Below are 27,691 nucleotides of genomic sequence, written 5' to 3'. Positions count from 1 at the left end.
TCAGTACACCCTTGAAAATAAATGTCCTGTCTACAGTATCATGGAACTGAAAACAGCAAAGTCACATCACAGCAGTACTTCCAATATCTTCCATAGCCCCCCACTGTGAATACAGAAGGGAATAAAAATGTAATTTTGAAACATATTAAAATATTAAATTAAAAAGATAAGCTCTGTTGAACTCAATTCTCAGTGAACACATATTTCTCTCATGCAACTAAAAAATTATGAAGCTCTAATGCAGCAAATGTGAAGTTCTGATACAGCAAATGCTTCAGGTGTCTTTGATTATTGTCTGCAGTCAGCCCAATTTTTAGCATGATGTATATATACATATGTACTTTCACGATGCCTGTTGACTTACTATTAACCCCATGAATGTAATAGGTTTAGCTTAGGCATAAATTATGCAGAAGTACTTGTTCTGACTTACATACAAATTCAATCTCTCCCCCCCCCCAGCTTTGAATAGCATAGGAAAGGGTTAACACCCCTGTGGTGTCTGTTTTGCTATCTGTGCCCCTGTTCAGAATATTTCACCTCACTTTCTGTCCCTGGGATAATTGGATTTTGACAAATGTGACCTTTCCCCCATGATAACTCTTTCAGGAGTGAATTTCATTTCCTAGGGGTAGATTTCTCTCACTTCCTGTAGTCTCACACCCCCCCCCCCCGGTTCTTAACTATGAGTCATTTTGAAGTCAAATGTTTGTAATTCAGGGACTGTTTGTGTTTCAAATTCCAAAACTGTTCACCCACAAGTGACTAAAATAGTGATGCCATTGTTCTCTGATGGTTTGGTGAACATAAATTGTGTTTGATGCACAAAATTGTTAAAATGTTGTATTAAATTTGGCCAAAGCTATGTGTATAAGGTGTATCTGAAACATAATTTTGAGTCTGGACTTGAGTTCCATCTCCAAGATAATCATTAGGTATGTACACACAAATACAGGTATTCCAAAATCCATAAGAAATCTGAAACCCTAAATACTTCTGGTCCAAACCATTTTGGATAATGGACAGTCAACCTGCACTTTCATTCTTAATTCATCTTTCTTTTGTTCTCAATAGATTAGTAGTTTGTTGAGAACATGAAGGAAAAGCCAAGCTTAACACAGACTTTGTATTTCATCATAAGTAGTTGCTATTTTTTGTGGTTTGAAATCTGATTATAAGCAGTAGTTCATTGAGCGTTAAGAATTAATGAACTCGAATGTTGTAGGGCACCAATTTCAGGGTTACTTGCATGCTGCATTTCCCCCATAGGTATCATTCTAAGATGTTGTTGCCACTGATACAAGCATCTTTGTAAATAACCATCCCAGTAGTGCTATTCTATAGAAGCAGCCTGCCTGCCAAAATCCAGAACAGCTGCACTTAGAAATCCCAGACTCTTAGAGCAGAATCATACCCAGGACACATTCCTTCAAGCATATTTACAACTTAAGAGGTTGAAGGAGCAAGTAAAGAAATACCAACAAGCCTCAGCTTTCAACACAGATATCTATTTGTGCCACAAGTCAGGATTGGAGTTGTCAGGGAAACAAGCAGCTGAGACAGCAAGGAAACACAGTTATTAAGATGATAAAATGCAACATTCACATGACTCTACCTACAGTCCACAGCAGCTGACACTCCTTAATGAGTAAAGAGGGGTAGCAGGAACCAAGCCCAAATATACTGTCCCCTGCCCTGCTTTCCACAGGCCCTTCCATAAGGGAAATAATGTCAGACGACACAAACAGTTTTCCTTCCAAAGACGGCCCATGTATTATGCAAATTTGTCGTACATGAAGACCCCCTACATGGATGAAGGCGAGAACAGCAGGGAACCAGATTGCTTGCACTGAGCTCCCTGAAAGCAGCCCCCTCCCAGGTGGGAAGTCCAGCTGTGCAACAGACAAAGGAGATGAACTCCTTTCTCAATTGGGTTTCCTGCTGGATTTGGCATTCAGGGAGGGGGCGGCTCTTGGGAGCTCATCACGGGCAGCCTGAACCCCAACATGTGAGTCTTTGTTTCCATACTCTCCCTTTATAGTATTTTCAGCTTCATCTACCTACTGGCCAAGAGGAAGAACCAACTAGCAAAATCTTGCCACTGGAAAAGGATTCCAGATTTTACACAATGAACATATTACATGAAGGGTCTCAGAAGGGATCCCTCCCATAATGCATGGGCCTATGGTACATGCACTTCCCATACCTGGATCTAACTTCAACATCAAGATAATGGACATCCACTAACATGGCAGGACTTTCTCTTCCACCATCATTTGAAAACCTAGTTTCCCAGCATCCAAACAGAATCTTGAGTGGTTACAATAGTTAGCTGTGTATTTCTTTTAATTTGCTGAAATTGCTTCCAGTAACCTTCAAAACTCCCTTCCGCCATGCAGGAAAAGCACAATCAAAGCTTCCCCTGAGTGGTGGGAGAGAAATGGGATTTTAGAAGCAAGGAAGGAGAGGGGGAAAGGATCTGGGCTGTGAGGGGAGGGAGAGACTTTTGGCGACAAGGAAGGCAAGAAATAAGGCTTTTGGTGGCAAAGGAGGCAGGGGAAAGGGAGGAGCAGGAAGGAGCTTTGAGGGGGGGGGAGGAAGAGGGAACCACAGAGGCCCTCAGTTTGCTTTGAGGAGCCTTAAGGGCTCCACGGAGTACACTTTGAGAACTGCTGGTGTAGATATATGTCTGAACCATCTAAACCCTTAAAGTGGGAATTTGGATTTGTTCCCCAACAAATACAACCTTCTGATACACTTGGAAGAATGATAAAAATGTTTTCCCATTTATGTATCAAAAAGATCACTGCAATAATCTGAATGTGGGTTCAATGGTTGTGTTATTATAGTCAATAAGTACTTCTATACTTTGTAAGAACGAGCATGGTGTAGTGCTTTGAGTGCGGAACCAAGATTCTGAGATAACAAGTTTCAAATTCCTGGTGAGCCATGGAAACCTTTTGACTGGGCAAATCACACTCTATCAGTCTAAGTGGGAAGTAATGGTAAACCTGATCTGAATAAACCTTGTTAAGAAAATCTCTTGAGAGTCATCATAAGCTGGAGTCAACCTGAAGGCACAGAACAACAGCAGCACTTTATGAACCCAAATCCAACATAATTTGCATCATTATGAATGTATGGCTAGTGTATACTACTCTTGTGTTATGTGAAAAACACTTCTGTCTTGGCAGAAATACTACTTTGGTTCTTAGATACTAAAAAAAAATTCAATATTAACTGACTAGGAATAGGTGGACTCTTGATAAAGTTGCTGACCATCAAAAAAGGCAGAGTGGAGTTTCACCTTAGTAAGGATATAGTTAATAATATGTAGCAAATACATTACATTTCTAAATGTACACAGAAATACAGAACTCCTGTCGTGCAATCCTTAATCTTCATGTATTAGTAGCATCGCCATATAATCAAGACTTGTAGGGCATTCCAATACAACTCTATAAAAAAAATAGCCCCTAGTGAGTTAAATGAGAAATCATGCTTAGGTCCAGTTACTGCCTTATAATGCTAAAGTCAATAGCTACTCTCTAAGCTACCTTCAGTATTTTTAGGTATCTCTTTCCCCTAACAAATCCCTTCTCAAAGAAGTAGAAGTCGTTTTGATCTGGAAAGTAAAAGTTCATTTATCTGCAACATAATGAGCTATTCAGGACATTATAAAATTGTGAACTGAAAAAGCAACGGACAAATCCCAAGAGGTGTCATTAATATCATTCTATGTATCATAATAGGCTTATTGTGTTGGAACGGAGCCAGAGGAAGATATTCTGGCTTCAGTGCCATTAATGATTCACTTGTTGCCAAGAGCAACATTGCACTGTCTATCATGGTTCCATTCTCTAGACCAAGTCTGCTCACCCGTAGACATCCAGGCTGGAGTGTGTCTATTTTAAGATGGGTGGCTGAGACTGAATAGGGTTTTGTTGTACACTGTCCATCTTGCTGTTCGATAATCTCCCTTCCTGAGCTAGCCAGGATGCTCTATGGGTAGTTAGTAGAGTTGTTTTTGGCTTGTGACAATGGAGGACTTCAACATCTGAGACTCTTCTGTTGGGAGCAGCTCAGGACCATGTCTGCCATAACAACAATGAATTTGTCCCCACTCGCACTGGGATTAGCAGGAAAAATAAATAAGCTTACTATTCTTTGTAAAACAAATGAAAGCAACTTACTTATGCATAGCCAGATGCATGGTTAAATGGAGGAAATGGAGACAGAATAAAAAGTGTCACAGTTTGGAGAGATGTAAGAAGAGAACAGGTATGGTAAAACAATCTAAGAAGCCAGTATAATACAAACTAGCAATTAGAGTTGAGTCAGCTTTTGTATCTATGGGTTCTGAAATCATGGATTCAACTAATAACTGCTCATTTAAAAAAATCATCAAAAAGCATGTTTAGATTTTTCTTATGTTTATGTCTTTTATATTTTAACTATAAGTGTTTTAGAAACATTATTTATAATCATATAAATAATGTTTATTATAATCCTCCACCTCCCACTACTTCTTTATCATGCCAAAAGCGAAATTGAGGGTACAGTTGTAATGTATTTAAAAACAGAAACAAAGTTTCAAAACTTGGCATTATACTAAATGTCCTTTGACCAGTCTGATGTTGCTATAAGAAGATTCTCCATTGTGCATGTGGCAGGGCTCAGACTGCATTGTAATGGGTGGTCTGTGGTTTGCTCTTCTCCACATTCGCATGTCATGGACTCCACTTTGTGGTCCATTTCTTACAGTTGGCGCTGCATCTCATGGTGCCAGAGCGCAGTCTGTTCAGTGCCTTCCAAGTCGCCCAGTCTTCTGTGTGCCCAGGAGGGAGCCTCTCATTTGGTATCAGCCATGGCTTGAGGTTCCGGGTTTTAGTCTGCCACCTTTGGACTCTCACTTGCTGAGGTATTCCTGCAAATATCTCTGTAGATCATAGAAAGCTATTTCTTGATTTAAGGCATTGGCGTGCTGGCAGTTATCCAAACAGGGGATGGGCCGAGATGACTCTACCTTGGTCCTTTCATTATTGGCTGCTACTTCTCAGCAGATGTATGGTGGTGGGATACAGTTTTTCCAGTGGTCTCCCATTAATTTCACATGACTAACTTCTGGAATCAATTCTGGGACTAACACATGACCAGTTTCTTCTGGATCCAATTCATTTTGATAAATGAGAGAACAGTAATATTTCAATGAATGAAGTCCTTAAAATCTGTCGGATTCTTCTGTCAAATGATCTATTTGTGAGCTGGTGAAGTTTCAACTGAGCAAATGAGAGTGGGACAGACCCAGAAGGATTAGAAACATTATCTTGGTAGGAAATCCCTCTACACTCACTGCCTACTGTGATTATATATCTAAAATATACTACATATACTTTCTGAACAGGAGTATCTAGGGATATCTACCTTTCCTGTTTGAAACATGCTAGTACTGTACAAAACCTTTGTCATCAAGATGTGAATATGAAGGATTGGCAAAGTTTAAATCTTGATAATCAAGATAGAGCTTTATTCACCAGAACAGTAACTCTTGACATTAGATCAAAAAAGATTGCCAATCTTCTTGGTTAATTTTTTTTAATTAACACAGGGGAACAGAAAGCCACATGAAAGATCTTCTCCATGAGGAGAAGGGCTAAAACTGAGGAAAGAAATCTCATAAAATCTTCATTACAAATCACCAAAGACTTACAAAAAATACCAATAAGGAAAATTAAAATTAAATTTCAGATATTTACACACCAAGTCACCCTCATTTATAGGTATTTAGGTTGTTGTCTGGTCAACTTCATCTACCTACTCATTACTTAATAGATCAACAAATAATACATCAAGAAAGAGACAGCTAATATGGTGTAGTGCTTTGAGAGTCGGACTATAACTGTGGAGACCAGGGTTTAAATTCAATCAGCCACGTAATCCCACTGGGTCTCCTTGGGCAAATCATACTCTCGGCTTCAGAGGAAGACAATGGCAGAATCATTCTGAATAGATGTGGATTTCCAATACTTCAACTGGGGCGGCTCTGGAGCAGTTTACTCTGAAATATTTTGGCTCATGTAGATGAAGCTACAAGATCCCTTTGCATATTGATATTCCTGATTAACAGCACTATGCTCATAAATTCTACCTTCATGTAAAGTGTTTTGCAGGCATCAGGTCCTTTACCTTATAAAGGCTGTGTGGGATGGTAAATGTTATTGCCACCAGAAGCTAGAACAAGGATCAAGCGCAGCAGCTGAAAATTACAATGTAGGGGCATAACAGTATTTTTAGAACACTGAATGTTCAAAGAGGTAATAAATAGGTAGGGTGATGGATGCAATGTCAGGTGAAGTATTGAACAAGCATAAAGTAGTGATGAAATATTTGCCTGTCTGCTGAGGGACATTCAGAGCCCACCCACGGTGATCCACATGCAGCCCATCCCTTCAGCCTAAGGCACTTCCTAAAGACAATTAGGTTGGGAGGGTAAAGAAGCTGTGAACGGAGTAAAGAAGGAGCAAAAACAGAGGAAGGAAGCACCGCTTTCTTGCATAAAACCTCTCTTTCACACACACTCTGTAGCTGCTTAGTCCAACACACATTCTAAAACCTTGTAAGCTGTAGTAAATTCTGAAAATTTGCTACCTTCTGTATTAAATTCAGTGACTATAACAATTTACTTGCTGCAACAATTGGCAATGACGATTAGAACGGAACATGGATAATGAGATTCGGATTATGATTCAACGATGAGACGTGGCGAATTATTTTAGTGTAACTGTATTATTGATAGTGCTGTTGTTTATTGTTGATGTGTAATTGCTTTATTGAAATTGTACCTGGTTTTTATATGTTGTACACCGCCGTGAGTCGCCCTAGGGCTGAGAAGGGCGGTCTACAAATGTAGTAAATAAATAAATAAATAATACTTGTGCTGTTCACTGTAAACAAGAAAACAGTCAAGGTTGAGCTGTGGAGAAGACAAAGTAAATCACAATATTTATTTCTTATTTTATTAAAATGCCTATATCCTTTCCTTAATCGTAAGATCTCTGGGTGACAGACAAATAAAATCACTCCAAACATGTTAAAACTATTTTAAATAGCAAAAATAATGTGATTGTATTATAGGTCAGGGCCAGCCTCAGAAGGAAGTAAAGACATGTGCCACTGGATAAATCTTGCCAAGAAAACCCTGTGACAGAGTGGCCATAAGTTAAAAACAACTTGAAGACACACAACTGAACTACAGCAAATATTTCAGAAGAAGAAACTTGCAAAACCACATGGAATTCATGGGATGACCATAAGTCAACAGACAACTTGAAAGCAATCACACACACACTGTGAAAAGCTACATCCTAGTGTAGGTTTTCCCTCTCCACGTAGTATTGCTTTACACACATTATTTGAAATAAACTTTTGAAAGGAATTCAATGTCCTTACATTCTCCAACCATTTCACAAAATGTTTCCTGGAATTTGCCTTAAAAGGCAGTAATTAACAACAGAAATTATGATTTGAAACATCACATATTGCACTCCTTATGTTAGTCATCTCAGTAATTAGAGAAATCTGTATCCATTTATTGCCTTTGTTTAAAAGACTACAATATATTTTACAGTGCTACAAAAGATGAATTAGCAAGACGCAATATAACAAGAGCTTTAAAATTAAAAGAAGCTTTATATCATCTTTACTCACAATTCATTGCTAGGCATGGACTAAAGCCTAAACAACTGTTCCATTAAGGGCCAGGCTTAGCACAGCAGGCTAAATCGCTGTGCTGCAGAAAATTCCTGCTATTTGAAAGGTCAGTAGTTTGAGCCCAGGTCGGGGTGAGCACCTGCCTTTAGTCCCAGCTCACCTGCCCACTTAGCAAGTCAAAAACAGAAATGCAAGTACATAAAACAGATACCACTTTTAGGGAGGAGGTAATAAAGGCACCCTTAAGGACATCCATCGGAGGAAAGCTCCTCGGCATGGAATATGAAGTGGCAGCACACGTGCGTGCGCGCACACACCGTGGCCGGAGTCAAGCACAGCCTCCAAGATGCTGTAAATAAGATGGGGAAAACTGCCTTTACCTCTGTTTGAGTTGTCTGTCCCTGTTTATAATATAATCGGCACTGAATGTTTGCCGTATATGTGTTTTGTAAGCCGCTCTTTAGGGTGATAAAAGCAAGGTATAAATACTGTAAATAAATAAATACAAACCTACAGAAATGTCACAAGTAAATCCTATTTTACCTATTGGAACTTACTATTCAGCAGACATAACTATAAGAACAGTGATATCTGTAAGAAAAATGTTTTGTGAATTGCTTCCGATTTCATTCTTAAAAGTACAATTGCAGTTACATGAGAAAGGGCACAGAGGAGCTCCAGGATTAAGCCTTTTGTCAAGAAAATTTGACATATTGGGAGCTAGGCAAGGTAAAAGTACTTGTATGCAACATGAGAGATATGTTGAAAAACCCACTGCTCCGAAACAGCAAATTTGCATTTAAAATAGGAAGAGTGCTTCAAATCTTTGTCAGGTGCCTCTGCCTTTATTGTACTTTTATACTTTATTCCCACCCTAAGATCCTATTTTAAAGAGACTCCAAAGCACTGCAGGGATATCTAACACATGCAAAGCAAGGGGGAAATTCAGCACCCAGTATTCCACTGTCAAAATTCCTGTACTACTATGCAAATCATAAGGGATAAAAAATATGATGATGTCTTTACAAGGTTGCAGAGCCTTGTCTGAATAGGGACAAGTACTTCCTTGCCTGTTCTTCTGAAAATACAGTCATTACACCTGAGGGAAGGCAAGGTCAGAAACCCTGAAACATTACAATTACTATCTTACATTCCCAAGTCACCTGCAAAGACATGGCACTCTCGCCTAATTATAGAAACTAAATTCAAACATGTATTACATTATATCAGTGTACAGTTTTTTGTTTGTTTTTTTTTTTCATGTCAGGAGAAACTGCAAGTCGCTTCTGGTGTGAAAGAATTGGCCGTCTGCAAAGACGTTGCCTAGGGGACCCCCAGATGTTTAATGTTTTTACCATCCTTGTGGGAGACTTCTCTCATGTTCCCGCATGGAGAACTGGAGCTGACAGAGGGAGCTCAACCCACTCTTCCCAGATTTGAACCACTGACCTCTCCGTCAGTGGTCCTACCAGAAAAAGGGTTTAACCCCGCTGTGTCACCAGGGGCTCCAATGTACAGTAATTAAAAGGGAAATAAAAGCCCTTCATTCTCTTTTGCTGAGTTACCATTGATGGTCAATGGTCGGAAAGCAGACTATTTTCTACTTTGGTTGATTTCAGACCTCTGCAATGATTGCCCACATAAGAACACAATTCTACCATTATTAGGATTATATCAATTTAATTTTGACAGAAATACGTACACCCCATCTCCTGTAATAGGATTGCTGTTGCAGATGGCAAAGATCCTATTAACAAAAAGGCCATTAATGGGATTTTAAATGACATACCCAGAAGCACACAGATGTAAGCGGGCATATGTTTAGAAGGTTAACATTTCACATTTTTTATCGAATGTTATTTAAAAGCAATGCAATACAAACTCTTATACTTAAACAAACTTTGATTGAGATATATATTTATACAATCCCAAACTACACCAGCATCAACTACTGACCTTCTATTTATAACCCCTATCCATTAAAATGGAGCCTTATCTAGTGATACTTCTAGATTTTTTTGCCTGAGAGCAGAAATTTGGAACAGGACTAGACAGACTGTTGAGTGACAGGCAGAGAAAGGATCACTGACAATTATAGTTACATGAGATCAGGCACATAAGAGAAACAGGAGCAAGCTTTTTATCAGGAGAATTTAACATACTGTTGGCTAGGGACGATCGTGATAGATCACTGGGGAATGCAGAATACATTTCAGTACATAAAGTACAAAACAGGAAGGTATGCTTGACTGATTTCACTTCCTTGTTACATAGGCAGACCCCTGCAAATGGAAAACATCAGTATACTGGCCACTTAGCAATGGTTAGGGCAAAACGTTAAAATGAGTTAAAATAAAGGCTAAACAACATTTAGATGTATAGGAATTTCTTAAGTAAAAGATCTTAAGGGGAAAAAAATTAAATGCCTAAAAATGACTCAGAACTACTACTATTGCCTACTTAGCGGATGAAGGTTTTTAATTTATTTATACTATCTCAAAGGTAGCTGGACTCTTCATTTCAGGGAAAGGCAAACGCGAGTTAGATAGGGATGTTTCAGGAGCACTTTACCTGTATATTGTTCCACAGCTGAGAAACTGACAAGATGGTCCTTGTGGTTCTGTCCAACCATAAGAACTATGCTTTTTCTGATTTTTTAATATTATCAACTGACTCAGTAATACAACACATGGATGACAAAAATCCTGTAAATAAATGTCCTTTTCTCCTGAGTTAAAAAGGAATTCACCCAATTTAAATGTAAATTAAATGATATTATTTTGAATGAGTCTTTTGATGGCCATATTTCCTTTGTTACAAAGAGATTGGGTTACAAATATGAAACATAAGAGGATATAATTTCTATTGCAGAGCTCTCATGAGAACTGCTTTACTAATTTTTTCCTCTTTTGGTTTTTGAATGATGACAATCCTACCCCCCCCCCCCCATGATAAACAGGGACAGTAAAATAAAGTAAACGTTTAGATTTCCCTATATTGTGGAAGAAGCCAATGTGTTTTTTCATATTATTATGACACTTCTAAATGTATATTTTATGTTCTGGGCTACCTAGAGATATGAGTGATGATGTTTTCATACATCATTCTTTAGAATGGCATGGTATATATTACTATGTTCAAAGATTTCAATGTACGGTATATATTCCAAACTGCTTATAGGAGAGGGATACAGGGAAAAAACTATCACGCTCCTGAAGCAGTTACAGTTCGTTTCTGGGCGCAATTCATGATGCTGCCTTTAGCCTATAAAGTCCAAAACGGTTCAGGCCCAGCCTACCTGGGAGACCACATCTCCTCCTATCAGCCCACATGAGCCCTGAGATCATCAGGAGAGGCCCCACTCTTGGTCCCACCTCTGTCACAAGTATGGTTGAGAGAGGGGGCCTTTTTGTGGTGACCCTGCAGCTCTGGAACTCCCTCTCCAAAAAGGTATGTTCAGCCCCCTTGTTACTGGTCTTTCACACCCAGGTGAAAACCCTTTTATGGAACCAGACCTCTCCCGATAACAAACAGTAGCAGCTTATCTCAGTCAGACAAGGACCACATGGCCAAAGACTTGGAGTTCTGAGACATTTAATTTAATGTTTTAAGATAACTTCAGTGGTCTGAGGCATATGGATTTTAATGAGAATTATATATACAATCCCAAACTATACCAGCATCAACTACTGACCTTCTATTTATAACCCCTATCCATTAAAATGGAGCCTTATCTAGTGATACTTCTAGATTTTTTGCCTGAGAGCAGAAATTTGGAACAGGACTAGACAGGACTAAATCATTTTTAGGCTTATTTATATTTATGTAATTTGCATTTTATGCAATATGTTGATTTCCTCTTTATATGTTGGGTTGGGGGAACAATGGTTATCTGTATTATGTAGTTTTGTTTTTTCTATTTTGTTTGCCACTTTGAGTCCTATCTGTAGGAGAAAAGTAGGATAAAGGAAATAATTAATTTATTTATTATTATTATTCCTATGCTCCAAGATGTTATGGGGATCTCTGGACTGGATCCATAATTACTTTTGCTTTAATTAACATGGTTCTTTTTTGGATCTAATCTTATTAAAGCTCACTAGCAGCTGATATCTTATGGACTTGCAGAGGTCCATGAACTGTCACTTTTGGATCACACATCGTTTATAAATAAATATTCATTTTTCCAGTCATCCCCTCTCCCCATCCATTTCTCTTTATCAATGATTCATCATACACTCACATCTATATAAACAATAGATTCCTGGATCAAAACCCAACTTTCAGTGTACATTTACACTAAATCCAAGAGTGATGCTCAACAGATAAAGAAGGATAACATCAAAAACAAAACCACTGCAGGTTGCATGTAGCTCCACGTCTGTGTACTGACTACAAGAAAACATCTATAAAAATATAATGATCTGCCTCCCAAAAAATCGTGATTTGATTCCAAAGGGAAAATTGTCTATAACCATATGGAATTTTCCATTTCCTTCTTTCTGCACAGAAATATTTTATATACAAATACACCATCAAAATATACTATGGTTAAATGTATAATAATCTGCATTTTACATATAGAACATAGCTTCCTAAACACTGAACTCTCCTGAATTATGTATCTATTTTTTATTATTTATTTATTTCGAGCATTTATATCCCATCCTTCTCACCCCCGAAGGAGGACTCAGGATGGCTTACAACAGGCAGCCATTAGATACCAATACAACACATTTAAAACACAGTTACAATTAAACACAATTAAAACAATAAAATTCCATTTAAAACAGTTTGCCAGCTTAAAATCATAGTCCAGTCCATGGTGCGGAACTAGGACTGCTATTCTATGGATTTAAAACATAAACTACAGCCTGCACAAGGTGGTACACCATTTCACTTATATCTAACCTTACAAAATACAACTTCTGTCTGCTTTCAGTACTACTCTTAGAGCAGTGTTTCTCAACCTGGGGGTCGGGACCCCTGGAGGGGTCGCGAGAGGGTGTCAGAGGGGTCACCAAAGACCACAAGAAAACACAGTGTTTTCTGTTGGTCATGGAGGTTCTGTGTGGGAAGTTAGGCCCAATTCAATCGTTGATAGAGTTCAGAATGCTCTTTGATTGTAGGTGAACTATAAATCCCAGCAACTACAACTCCCAAATGTCAAGGTCTATTTTTCCCAAACTCCACTAGTGTTTACATTTGGGCATATTGAGAATTCGTGCCAAGTTTGGTCCAGATCCATCATTGTTTGAGTACACAGTGCTCTCTGGATGTAGGTGAACTACAACTCCCAAAACTCAAGGTCAATGCCCACCAAACCCTTCCAGTATTTTTTGTTGATCATGGGAGTTCTGTGTGCCAAGTTTGATTCAATTCCATTGTTGGTGGAGTTCAGAATGCGCTTTGATTGTAGGTGAACTATATATCCCAGCAACTACAACTCCCACAGGACAAAATCAATACCCTCCCCCAATCCAACCAATATTCAAATTTGGGTGTATGGGGTATTTGTGCCAAATTTGGTCCAGTGTATGAAAATACATCCTGCATATCAGATATTTACATTACTATTCATAACAGCAGCAAAAATGACAGTTATGAAGTAGCAATGAAACTAATTTTATGGTTGGGGGTCACCATAACATTAGGAAGCGAATTAAGGGGTTGTGGCATTAGGAAGGCTGAGAACCACTGTCTTAGAGGAACAGATAGAAAGGACAGTCATAGGACCAAGCAACCACAGCTTGACTAAGAAGGCTATAATAAACAGGGGCAATGAAGGTCCATGCATGTGTTAAACTATTATGCACACCAGTATGAGATACTAATTTAAACTCTGAGAAGGTAGTAGAGAGAAAAAACTGCTAATTCACACCCAATTTTGTTTTCACATCTGCTTTTCATTTCTCTGACATGACTTTTCTCCATTAGGTAAAAAGGAAGTGCTATTTTCGCTGCAGAGACCCATCAATAATATAACCGAAAAAGAGTTTGCTCATTTATTTATTTATTATCTTTATTTGTACCTCGCTAGCCTCTCCCGAAGGACTCGATGCGTCTTACAAAGGCCAAGACCTCAACAAAACAATAGCATAACAAATACAATTCAAAGCAAATCAAAAACATTAAAGCAATAACAGTAAAAACAGAAATTGCAGAAAATGCAGGGGTTTCTAAGTATCCGTGTCTTGCAGTGTAAGAAAAAGGAGAGAAAAGAAACAAAATGAGGCAGCACCTATGAGTTTTCATGGGCTTGTTAGGATGCAGTATCAAGATATATTAAGGGCCCAGGTATGAAGCATATTATACATTTGTGGGATGGGATCCCAAAAGATGCAAATCATGACCCTTGTGCTATATTTTGAAAAGGCTGGGCATGGCAATATAAGTCTTTCAATCTTTACATGGTCAATTAGTATTGATGTGTGAAAGCAATGCATTTCACACATCAAAAGCCTGTTTCCTTGGGTTCAAAACCTTCCCTGAGGGTGAATCTATACTGCCACAGTACTCAGTTTCTGAATCCAGACTATCTGCTTTGAACTGGATTACATGAGTCCACACTGCCATATAATCCAGTTCAAAGCAGATAATCTGGTTTTTGTTCTTTATTGTATTGTGTGTAATTTTTGCATTGTTCCAGGTACAATGTGCCATATGTAAGCCCCCCACCCCTGAGTCCCTTCGTGGAGATAGGGGCAGGGTACAAAATAAAGTTGTTGTTGTTATTTTTTTTAAATATTCTTTATTAATTTTGTAATAAATAACAAGTACAAAGAAGGGAAGAAGGGATCACCCTCTGGGACAGGGGGGGAGGGGAGGGGGCGGGCAGGAAAGAAGGGGAGGTGGTACAAACAGTACATTAATTTCGTTACCAGCTTACATATATAGGTATGCCTAATGGGGCCCCCTTCTTACCAGGGGTGGGGGTGGGGGGTGGGGAATGTGTAATAGAACATATGACATCATATACAACATATATAACATATACTACATATATAACATATAAACCGTATGCGCCATATACATAGGCACATATAGGAAACCAAGACTTCCATTCAGTTTCCAATCAGAGTATCTCCCGAAGTTCCTAGGTGACCCTCTTATGGGTCTCCTGGTTTGTTTTGCACCCTCCCATCTCGGTAGCGAGCCATCTGTGTCTCTTCTTTTCTGCTCTCACTCATTTTAACAATCGAATTTACTTTTTTCGTATTCTTCAAAGCTAGTCCAGTCTGTCTGTTTTACTGGTCTTCCAGAGCTAGATCTCAGGAAGAACGTTAACTTGTCCATGTCTCTTGTTTCTAATAGTTTGTCTAGCCATTCTTCAGTTTTTGGGATGTAATCTTCCTTCCAGTGTCTTGCCAAGGTTATTCACGCTGCAATAGATATATACGTGAGTAGAATATCTTATTATTATTATTATCATTATTATTATTATTATTATCTGTATTCTGAAACTGGAATATATGGCAGTGTAAATGGAGCCTGAGAAGGTTCCTTTTGTAATATGTGCAGTTGAAAGGACACTTGTAGCAATGCATGTACTGTGCTATAAAGTTATTGTCTTTGTACATACTTCAGCCCTAGAACTGGACTTTGTGAGCGTAATTCAATTCAGCTAGTCCTCCTTTGTAATGTCTTTGTTCAAAGGCGAGGATGGTTTGTATGTTTGGGTGTGCGCTACAGCGGTTCCCAACTTCCATTACATGTCTATTAAACAAAAGGAAATGTATATGCTCACAACTGCTATTGTTTCATTCTATGTCTAAACTTTGGCTCCAGGAAAACAATGGCAACAAAGCACCATTATTGTGTTTACAAATGGGTTGCATGTATACTAAAGGGCTTGAATCCCTGGTCAAGATGAGTACAATAGTCCTTATTTTGACAATAGCCCTTATCTTGATCAGGAGAATTATGTCTCACTGCCCATGAATGCAGAGTGTTAGGGTGTAATGTACACTTCTTGTGACAGCACATCTCAAAAGATATACCATCAGCATAGTAATGGCACTGAAGTTAGGTTAGGTATATTCTGGCATAACAGTAATGTTATAAACCCAATTATCACATCTACACCCCTGTATTAAGAGAACAAAGGCTCGTGGCATACCTACATTGACCATTTCATGCAATCTGAAGACAGCCTCAAATTTGAATCTTAAACTTTTTGCACTATGAATTATAGGTGGGCTTTGACACTACTCTAATGGATGACATCATAAATGAGAGTCTGCTAAAGTTTCTTCTTCCTCCTACTTCCACATACACAGAGAGAGAGAGAGAGAGAGGGAAAAAACCTCTTTCCTCTTTGTGACCATCTCTGCACCCAGTTACAGCATACCTTCACACATATATTCAGTTGCTCAGATGACAGTCCCATGCTGTGTTCCTTATGTCTTTCTAGCCTCATGTCAAGAACACTTAGTGCACACAAGAGGAACTAAGATGAAAGGGCACTTCACACAAAAAGGGAGACAGTTTCAGAACAGCTTGACCTCAGAACACACAGGAAGAGGAAATTGCTAATGCTTGTCTATTCAGAACCCAGCCATTCTGCCTCATGTTTCCAGACAAAAACACACTAGCTAGGATCTTGAGCTCCAACTGTGGATATACAAAAGAATCAGGCCAAAGTTAAGCGAAGGAAAGGGAAACCTACATTTCAAGTACGAATGACTGCTGGAAATTCCTTCCTGGGATTGGGTATTGGCCACAGTGTGTTAATCAAATACTCCTTAAAATAAAGGCCATTGTACTGGATCAGACTAATTGTCTGTCTCGCCCAATATCCTTTTTGCCAGAGCTGACAACCTAGAAGCTTGCAGGAAGGCCAAATGCACCACACCAAAACAATCAGTTTTGTGTTCTCTGTGTTCAAATCTGGAAATTAACTCACTGCCCTAAATGCCAGCAATTAAACTTGTTTAATTAAGCACTAATTGCTCAAACAAGTTAACTAACAACAACTTGTAGTTGCTGGGCCATGGGATTTTCACAGAATGTTATGGCAGTTGTCTTTAGGGGACCTCAAATGAATAACTGCATATTTTCTGATTCCCTGCTCTCAATCAAGAAATGTGATCCATAGAGATAAGGGGTAGGACCCAGGTTCTGCACACAGGAGCCAGGGATCCTAAATTCAATCGGTGGAATTTCCAGTTTGAATGATTAGTATCTAAGACGACCACTCTTCTCTCAATCCCTCTTATCTTAACCATATAATTGAAAGCAAGGGAAGGATAAAAAGCAGAATGAGAATGTGGGGGGAGGGAACAGAGATAGAAAGGAGGAAATGGGTCAACAATAACAACCCCCAAACAATTAACTCCCGCTGTTCTGGAGAGTATGCACTGCAGCTGCTGACTATGATTCACTCCTTTTAGCTCTCAAGACTCCAAGTGATGCACGGAAACCATGTAGGACTTTCCCAGTTCCTGTAGCAATGACCTGGGTTATACCTGCTGCTTCTCTGTGAGGTTGCCAACTTCCTTGCTCCAGCAGGGCTTGTACACCTTTGCAAGTACTTTCACCATAAATGACCTTAAGTAGAAGGTGAGGCCATTTTGAGTACAGGACAAAATAATGGGTTAATGACACTTGGTCATGCTGCTTTCAAAGGTGAAAAGGAGACAACCTTATCATCTGTCCTGTCTCTCCAGTATATTGAACCTACAATGATATTTATTATTTATTTATTTGCTTTATTTCTATACCGCATTTTTCAGCCCAAAAAGGCGACTCAATGCGGAAACTACTCGCTCGATTCCCGTTCTTAGTAGTATTTTGTTTGTAGTCTATTTTCTTCATCGTTTCAGGATGGAAATCAGAATGGAAGAAGGCCCAGGGTTTTGTTTTATTTTTGTTTGTTTTTTTCATGTCAGGAGTGACATGAAAAAATGCTGGTGTGAGAGAATTGGCCGTCTGCAAGGACGTTGCCCAGGGGGCACCCGGAAGTTTTTGCTGTTTTACCATCCGTGTGAGAGGCTTCCCTTATGTCCCCTCATTAGGAGCCAGAGCTGACAGAGAGCTCATCTGCACTCTCCCCGTATTTGAACCTGTGACCTGTCGCCTTTCAGTCCTGCTGACACAAGGGTTTAACCCACTGCGCCACTGGGGGCTCCAAGGCCCAGGTGATCTGCTATAGTGACCTATAATTTTACCTGCTGGCTATTTGAGATCTGGAATTATTAAACTGAGTAGCTATTATGATAATCATTCAATCAGAGAATACAAGATATGAGTGTAAAGGACAGCAGAAGAACATTAAGAGAGCCAGGCAACCCATCACAAATGCTGAATATGTATGAGTGAGATAAAGTACGTGGACTGGTGGTTAGCAAATGCTTGATAATGTTTCCTTCTGTCTTCTTCTATGGGTCAAACATTAGAGATAGTTCTAGCCCAGGCATGGGCAAACTTTGGTCTGCCAGGTGTTTTGGACTTCAACTCCCACCATTCCTAACAGCCTCAGGCCTCAGGCCCCTTCCTTTTCACCCTCAGCTGCTTAAGCAACTGAGGGTGAAAAGGAAGGGGCCTGAGGCTGTTAGGAATGGTGGGAGTTGAAGTCCAAAACACCTGGCAGACCAAAGGTTGCCCATGCCTGGGCTAGAACTATCTGCTTCCCATATCCATTTCACTTCCAGAATGAATAGACAACTATTCAACTACTAGTCGGAACTAGCAAAATCACCTCTGAGTATTCCCTGCCTCAGAAAATTCTATGTAATTGGGTTGTTGTCGGTTTTTTCAGGCGATATGGCCATGTTCTAGAGGCATTCTCTCCTGATGTTTTGCCTGCATCTATGGCAAGCATCCTCAGAGGTAGTGAGGAATTCTATGTAATTCATGGGCTCACCATCTAGTTTAACCTACACGTGAACTGGTGGAGTTTCCTAACATCCGTACTACTTACAGGTAATTTTTCTCAAGATGGGGTACTTGGAGACTAAAATTCAGCTTGAAACAGGAACCAGTTTTGCCATAATAGCAACTGCCTTAAAAGAATTGACGACACTATTCTTCACTATGGGCAGAAAAATGTTCCATTGCAAATGGATAGACTAGATAACTTCTCAAAAGCTGTGACTTTCTGGTTAATCCACGTGGTAAATCCAAGAAAACCGACTGACAGCTGGTTCCACAAAGCAAAACAATTGTTTGGTGTCTTTGTCACCCAGTTATTTTCTATTCAACTTTTGATGAAAAGTTTATCCAACATTTCAAAGCATGTAAATTAAGATGTGTGAACCTATATTAAACAGCGGCAGCTCAGAAAACCTGTCCCAGGGAGAGGAATTCCAGGTTTCATGCAGAAAATCAATGCACTCAGATCTATGGCTCAGGTTTAAAGAGAAGTCCAAATCATAGTACCTAATCTATGTTTATAGGTTTAAAACTGTTTTGTAACTGTAGGTGACTTTTGTTCATAAGATACCTCAATCAGACAATAGTATTGCATTACATGTCTAGTAAACAAAAGGTAATGTATGTGCTCACAACTCCTATTGTTTCATTCTGTTTTAAATCCCAACTTGTCATGGTTTTTCACCTAAGGTGTTCTTTTTAAAATAACTTCATTTCAAAGCTATTTGGCCATCTTATTAATCCCTACCCCCAAATAATACTGCCGTGGTTGTTGTTGTGTACCTTAAAGTGTTTATGACTTGTGACGACCCTAAAGCCATTATGAGTTATCTCAGCCAGATTTGTTCAAAGGGGGTTTGCCAGTGCTTTTCTGAGGCCAAAAGTAAGGCAGGACATTTGAAAGGTGTCACCCCAAAGGAGATTCATCAGCGAATGCAAGCTGTTTATGGTGATTGGCTTGATGTGAGTAATGTGCGTTGTTGGGCAAGAAAGTTTAAAGATGTTGAGATGACACCTTCTGCTGTCAAGAATTCGATGACTGCACATTGCTTAAGTCACATTGACTGACCGTCTGTGCAGGGTTGCATACTTTACACTTTAACAACACAGCCATTCAATGCTAAGGCTTCCCACCAAAACGGAACTGTATAGGAGAGTCTACTGAACAAGCCAGAACCTGCCGCATACCAGTACTGCCATCTGTTGAGGAGTTATGAAGGTAGAAGCATTACTTTTCATTCAACCCTCGTATGTGATTTGCCCAAGATCACGCAATGCATTTTCATGGCTAAGTGGAGGATCCAAACTCTGGTCTCCAGAGTCATAGTCCAGCACTGAAACCTCTACACCACACTGGCTCCCCAAACTATATTACTAGCAAACATATGGAGCACACAGAATAGTGTTATTAAAATTGATCTAAGTGGCATGCCAAGTCATTCAAGTAAAATTTTATGATATCATCTACAAAAGGAAACAGGGACTACCATAGGCACTTCATCACATCCTTAGGCAAGATTTGCTTAGTACTCTTTCCCCAATATCTGGAAATCCTATATCCAACCCGCAAAGTGTAGAAGGCTCCTATCATTGAAAAGTGAAGCATGGAAAGGGGTTCAAAGGTATTCACAATGATGTGGTTTCTCAAACAAAGGAAAGAAATGAGCATAGACCCCCAGGATATATGCCACACAAAGGGCCCTTCCAAACAGGCCCTATATCCCAGAATGTGACCTCAGGTTTTCTGCTTTGAACTGGATTATATGAGACCACACTGCAAGATAATCTGGGATAAACAGAAAACCTGGGATCAGATCCTGGGATATAGGTCCTGTCTGAAAGGACCCAAAGTCAGGCCTTTGTACTGCAAAAATTGGCATTACAATAATATGCAGTTGTTCAATCTCTATGGTTGGGTTTTGCAAATGTTCCTACTCTGGCCAAATTGCCACATGAGATCAGACAAGAACTTCCTCTCATATTAAGTCAGTTAGAAACTATTGCTGCATCTGCTGTTGTTTTGATAATTCCTGGATCAAATGATTTGTTCTATCACAGTATCTATTTGCTGAGCAATGACATTTTGTACAGTAGCCCTTCCACTTTCCCACTGTGCTGACGCATGGGGGTTTGAACTAACTGCTGCAAGGCAACATGGCTACCATTTCATTCCTTCCTGCTATAAAAGTTCAAGGAAACCACGTAGGTATTAAAGAAAACATACACAGAAATGTAACCACAAGATGGTAGCTTAATTCATCCCAGAGCCTTGAGGGTAAATTATTTTCTCCACTGAGCAAGTCCCTAATGGACAAAAATCAGCACTGTAGAGTTATCCAAGTGTTAAATGCTGCTATCCAGTAGCAAAGAATAACAACACACCAGACTGCACGCTAGACACAAACCAGAGATGAGGGTTTATGCAATCACAGGAAATTGGCTCTATAATGCAGTGTAACTTTTAAAAGGGAAGAGTTATGTAATACTCAAGATGCGTGTGCTTGACAAAAAGTACAATTTACTGGAATCAGTTAAGAGTTTTTTTCAGTACTGAACATGTTGTACAATGTTCAATTTACCCAGTCAAGAAGACAACACAGTAACATATAAATAAGGTGTATTTTAAAGTTCCTGTTTCAACATTATTTTGAATATTATCCCTCTGCATTGTACAACATAAGGCAATTTGGTGTAAAATGCCCATAATTCCCCCCTGAGGGTGTATCTGCCTTCAAGCCACCTGTGGTCTTTAGTAACCCCATTAATTTCATATAGTTTTCTTAGGCAAGGTACACAGAGGCATTTTTGCCAGTTCCTATACCACACATAGCACCTGGTGACAACAATCATGTTTACTGCAGAGATGGAGAATGGTTTCAGCTGTTAGAAAGTGAAATCCAACGGTATATGAAAGGCTACCACAAGTTCCCCATCATGGGTTATCAGGCTAAAATCAATCTGATCAAAGAAACAGATCATCGTTCCATGGTAGGCCTTCTGCCCACCTACCTTTTATATCTGATAGACTCTCACATTGAACATGTGAACGGCTCGCCCTCTCATTGAACATTGAGAAAAACAAAGTGCTCTTCCAGCAGGCACCAGCCAATCCCTCTGCAAGGCCAGAAATACAACTTAATGGTGTAACATTAGAATATGTTGACCATTTTCGCTACCTTGGCAGCCACCTCTCCACAAAAGTCAACATTGAACTGAAATGCAACACCACCTGAGTTCTGCAAGGGCAGAATTTTCCTGAATGAAGCAGAGAGTGTTTGCGGATCAGGACATCCGTAGGAAGACCAAGGTGCTTGTTTATAAAGCTATTGTCCTCCCAACTTTGTTATGCGCCTGCGAAACATAGACTGTCTACAGACATCATACGCAACTCCCAGAATGATTCCATCAACATTGCCTTTGAAAAATTCTGCAAATCTCTTGGAAAGACAAGTGGACAAATGTTAGGGTGCTGGAAGAAGCAAAGACCACCAGTATCAAAGCGATGCTCCTATTCCATCAACTCTGCTGATCTGGCCACGTTGTCTGAATGCCCAATCACCATATCTCAAAGCAGTTACTCTACTCTCAACTCAAGAATGGAAAACAGAATGTTGGTGGACAGGAAAAGAGATTTAAAGATGGGCTTATAGCTAACCTTAAAAACTGTGGCACAGACACAGAGAAGTGGGAAGCCCTGGACCTTGTGCACTCTAACTGGAGGCCAGCTGTGACCAGCAGTGCTGCAGAAGTCAAAGAGGCACTAATGGAGGGTGAAAAGGAGAAATGTGCCAAGAGGAAGGAGCACCAAGTCAACCCTGACCAGGACCACCTTCCACCTGGAAACTGATGCCCTCACTGTGGAAGAACATGCAGATCAAGAATAGGGCTCCACAGTCACCTATGTATCCACTGCCAAGACACTACACTTGGAAGGCCATCATACTTGGACAACAAGGGATCACCTAAGCTAAGTAAGTAAGTAAGTCTCTCACATCAAAACTATATACTGCATTATTGGCATATTTTAAATGTATTAATGGAACTAGCCAATTCTATTTGGGGACAGGGACATATACTGGCCCGTGGTCTGGAATACAATTCAAAGAAGTTGACAGTGTTAACACTTGGATAACTCTACAGTGCTGATTCACTTGTTAAAATATAACTCTACAAAGCCAAGAAGAAGAAAAAGCTAGCATGTTCTCTACAGAGGCCTGCTACAAGATCTTTTGTTATAAACAAAACAGATTTGTGTACAATAATGTAGTTGGGATATTAGCTGTACATGAATTCTTATAAACCATGTGACTCAAAGACAACAGACGGGGAACTATGAGATAACAGTCAAGATTGGGAGCAGACCGCACAAGCAATTCAAACACTTTAGGTCAAACTTCCATGAAAGATAATTGGTAAAGGTACAACTGGCCTTCACTTACACTACATATTTTAACAAGTGAATCCGTTTTCTTTTTTGTACACATGTCAGACTTTCCAGGCATATAACACACATACGTTGTACTGATGGGAATGGGATATATTCATAAATATCCTCTTCCAGTCACAGCCAAGAATTAAACGACATCTGATGAAAAGGACGGCCTTTCTCTAAAAGGCTGTGTGTTCAAAATCAAGATTTGAACTTTGTACTATAATACAATTATAAAATCAATCCACATTCCCAAATCCTATTTTGCTAAAAGCCAACTGCACATTTCTACTCAAAGACCAAAAACCAGACTGAGGAGTAAAGTGCAGTGAAGCATCTCTTACCTAAAGGCTTGGAACCAGAAGTGTTTTGGATTTCAGATATTTTTGGATTTTGTAGTTCTGTGCTTGCAAATATGTACATACTGAGGTATTTTGGAAATAGGACCCAAACAAAAAAATGAAATTTATTTTTGTTTCATATATGTGACACATATAGCCTCAAAGCAATTTTATAGGAAATATCTTCAATAATTTTGTGTACACTGAACCATCAGAAAGCCACGGTGTCACTATTTAGGCCTCACATGTAGATTATTCCAGATTTTGGAATTCCAGATAAGGGATGCACAACCTAAATTTTCAGAATATTTCAATACAGCATAGACCCCTTAATCTCAATTTAAACTTAGCACAACTAAAGAGGCTCATGTCTATGTCATGCATGTTAGAGTCACGTTGTATGGAGACCAGCAAAGCCATTACAGCTCTAGAACATCAGAAATACTGAATGATGATCCAAGAATTAAATAATGTACTGTCCTAAACGCAGTGACTTCTGTTACAATGTAGTTCATTCAGAATCCTGAATGCACTATCAACATATTGAATGAACAGAATTCTGAATACACTATCAACATGTTGAATGCACAACATCATAACAGTGAGCTGTAGTTGAGTTTTCCAGACTGTGTGGTCATGTTCCAGAAGCATTCTCTCCTTACATTTCACTCACATCTATGCCAGCCATCTTCAAAGGTTGTGAGGTCTGTTGGAAACTAGGCAAGATGTCCCACCCTGGACATCTTTAGGATGTCCAGGGTAGGAGAAAGAACTCTTGTCTGTTTGAGGCAAGTGTGAATTTTGCAATTGGCCACCTTGATTACCATTTAATGGCCTTGCTGCTTCGTAGCCTGGCTGCTTCCTGCCTGGGGGAATCCTTTGTTGAGAGGTGTGAGCTGGCCATGATGGTTTCCTGTCTGGAAATCCTGTTTCTTGACTGTTCCTCTTTATTTACTGTCCTGATTTTAAAGTTGTTTAATATTGGCAGCCAGATTTTGTTCATTTTCATTGTTTCCTCCTTTCTGTTGAAATTATCCACATGCTTGTGGATTTCAATGGCTTCCTTGTGTAGTCTGTCATGGTAAATAAAGTAAATAAAGAGGAACACTAACAAAACAGAGGAATTCCTGACAGAAAACAATCAGGGCTAGCTGATTGTTTTCTCAACAAAAGATTCCTCAAGGAAGGAAGCAGTCAGTCTTTGAAGCTGTACGGCTATTTAATGCTAATCAAGATTGTCAATTGCAACATTCACACTTGCCTCTAGCAGACAAGAGTTCTTTCTCCCACCCTGGACATTCCACAGATATATAAACTCCACTTGCCTTGTTTCCAACAGACCTCATAACCTCTGAGGATGCCTGTCATAGATGTGAGCAAAATGTCAGGAGAGAATGCTTCTGGAACATGGCCATACAGCCAGGAAAACTCACAGATACCCAGTGATTCTGGCCATTAAAGCTTTCAACAAAACATCATAGCAGTAAGTGAAACTCAATACTGAAAAACTGATGGAAATCATGTGACATATCAGGAACTGCAGATACAAAACTCGTGTTCAGTATTGGCCCCCTAAGAAAGCTTTCCCCACCATTGACAAATAATCATCACATACACCCATAATAAGCCTTCTGTAATTATGCATCTGTTGGGGGGAAAATGACATAGTAACGTGGCAAAAAGAAACAAAGCTCACTTCCTTCCTGCTGGAATCTTTAAAATTGTATTTTGTATGATGTGAGTTTTAAAGCAGACTGTGCTGTTTACTACTTGGCCTGCCCTGTAGGGTGGCTGTGTCAAAAGAACTGACCACCCCTCCACCCCTGCTTCCCAAAGCATGAATGTTTTCAGCATGAATGTTTTCAAGACAGAGAGCACATTGTATTTGTGAGAAACACATGGTGACCGAGTGACTATAATCCCTTCTTGAGGGAGGAACAGGGCACTTGCTTTTCAGATTGCCACTGCCTGGTACCACTGCCTCTTCGCAGCACATCCCCTCCCTTTGATATAAACGGGTGATTCATTCCCTAATTCTTGCTGGCATACCACGCAAGGGATGGCAAGCAAACCTGTTAGGCTTTCTGCCTCTGAATAGTGGAAGATGCAAGTACATCATGAACATATAAGGTAAAGGTTTCCCCTTGATATTAAGTCTAGTCAGGTCCGACTCTGGGGGGGTGGTGCTCATCTCTATTTCTAAGCCAAAGAGCTGGCGTTGTCCATAGATACTTACAAGGTCATGTGGCCAGTATGACTGCATGGAGCACTGTTACCTTCCCGCCAAAGGGATACCTATTGATCTACTCACATTGGCATGTTTTTGAACAGCTAGGTTGGGAGAAGCTGGGCCTAACAGAAGGAGCTCACCCCACTCCCGGATTCGAACCGCCAACCTTTCGGTCTGCAAGTTCAGACGCCTCCTAGGTCATGTGGCCAGCATGACTGCATGGGCCATCGCTACCTTCCTGCTGAAGCAGTACCTATTGATCTACTCACATTTGCATGTTTTTTGAACTCCTAGGTTGGCAGAAGCTGAGGCTAGCGGAGGGAGCTCACCCCGCTCCCTGGATTTGAACCACTAACCTTTTGGTAAATAAGTTCAGCAGCTCAGCTGTTTAAACTGCTGTGCCACTGGGGGCTCATCTATTGGAAAGGCCCACTTTGTGAGCATGGGAGGGAGACACATCTCACATCAGGTGTGCCAGGTGGAAGTCTAGGGGGAAGAGATGGAGCAAGGCAGGCCATTTGAGAGCACTCAAGCTCCTGGGGAGAACTTGAAAGGAGCAGTAACCCCTCTTCTGTGGCTCAGAACATCTGGTAGCCCTGGCAGAGAACATCTGGTAACCCTGGGATGCCCTTTCTTTGATGGAGGATGGAAGAAAAAGGTTTTTTTTTCCCCCCTTCCCCCCTTGAAAAGCCTGCCACACCTCCATGCCTGAGCTGCCCCTAGAGTCTGGCTTTGAGAGCTGCACAGGTTAGCAAGCCAAGGGCTTGGGCTCCTACCCACCGCTTGGCCACTCCAGCAGTGGCTGGGCTTCAGTCCTCCTCCTCACCTAAGTGGCCAAGCAGGAGGTGAGTTAGGACACCTTAGCAAGGGTGAGGCTTCTCCTTTGCAGAAGAAGAAGAGAGGGGGGAGGATGTTACAAGGCTGAAGGGGAATCGGAGGCCAAAAGGGGATGTGGAAGAATGAGCAGAGCCCTCTTTTCTCTCTCCCTCAGATGAAAAACAATGCAAGAAGGAAAGGCACAACACGCCCCTCCGATTTCCTGCCGTGATTCCTGCAAGGGCCTCCCCCTCTGGCGCACAGAGATGCCTTGTGGGCAGGGGGGGGAAGTGGGAGCCTCGCCCAGGGTTGTTGTTTTTTAGGGGAGAGGGGAGAATCCTCTCCTCCTCCTCCCTCCCTCCCTCCTTCCCTCCCTTTTCCCATTCTCCTCTGCAGCAGCCACAGAAAGAGAGGGTCGCCAAAGGTTGCTTCCTTTCCTGAGAGCTCTTGGGTTGAGGGAGGTTTGTCTTCGGAGCCTCCCTTCCCCTTCTCCCCCCCCCCCCAACCTTTCCCACTTCCAGAGCGAGGGGAAGGAAGGGCCCACGCGAGACCCCCTTCCCACGGAGCCCCCCTCCCTCCCTCCCTCCCTCCCTCCCTCCCCCAAAGGACTCACCCATGGGTGTCGCGTGGAGGCTCGGCCAGGCAGGCTGAAAGTTTGAAGGGGCCGCAGGTTGGCGGGGCTTCTCCTCCTCCTCTTCCTGCGTCTTCTTCCTTCGCTGGGCGTTTATTGCGCGCCCATGGCGAGGAAAGAGGAGAAGGAGGCCCGCGGCTATTGCTCGTCAGTCGGGAGAGACACCTGGCTGGAGTCCTACCACCTGGAAAGAAGGGAGGGAGGGAGGCAGAGCAGGCGGGGAGTGGGCTGCGCCTTCTCTCTCCTTTTTCTCTCTCCGTGTGTGTGTGTGGCGCTGAGGAAGGCCAGCCCAAAGGGGCGGCGAGGAGGAGAGCGCTGCAAGGCGGCGGTGGGCTGGCTTTCCTTGGGAAGGGCGGGGAAGCGGGATGGAGGAGCCCCTTCCTTCCCTTCCCTCCCCTTCCTTCCTCTTCCTTCCTTCCTTCCTTGGGACCCCGCTTCGGGATGCAGGGACACGCGTGGGAGCGTCTCCGGGAGGTTGCCTGGAGGAGCGGCTTCCCAGCCCAAGAAGCCCAGCCTGCCTCTCCGGGCCTGTGCGCCTCACTCAGGCGCCGCTGACATTTCCGCCTGGCTCGCTCGCTCGCTCACAATGCGCTGCCTGGCCTTGCAACAATAGTAACCAAGGCAGGGCGGGAGAGGCGAGGAGGGGGCTTGCTCGCCCCCAG

At 41.1% G+C, this 27,691-nt stretch overlaps 1 protein-coding gene across 2 annotated transcripts in view; it reads right to left on the bottom strand.

Annotated features, from left to right (window-relative positions):
- SH3KBP1 (SH3 domain containing kinase binding protein 1) overlaps positions 1-27,439 on the bottom strand; it is a 204,233-nt gene extending 176,794 nt beyond the window's left edge. Inside the window, exon 1 of one of the 2 annotated variants that reach the window (XM_060770073.2) lies at positions 27,012-27,439. In XM_060770073.2, the coding sequence (XP_060626056.2) occupies positions 27,012-27,015 (4 nt within the window). In that variant the 5' untranslated portion in view covers positions 27,016-27,439. The remainder of the gene's footprint in view (positions 1-27,011) is intronic. The other variant, XM_060770074.2, reaches the window with a different exon arrangement.
- Positions 27,440-27,691: the final 252 nt, after the last annotated feature.

This window comes from Anolis sagrei, chromosome 3 (assembly GCF_037176765.1).
Source record: "Anolis sagrei isolate rAnoSag1 chromosome 3, rAnoSag1.mat, whole genome shotgun sequence".
Taxonomy (NCBI): domain Eukaryota; kingdom Metazoa; phylum Chordata; class Lepidosauria; order Squamata; family Dactyloidae; genus Anolis; species Anolis sagrei.
The sequence above is the reverse complement of the archived record's forward strand: the minus strand, read 5'-3'. Positions and strand labels throughout refer to the sequence as shown.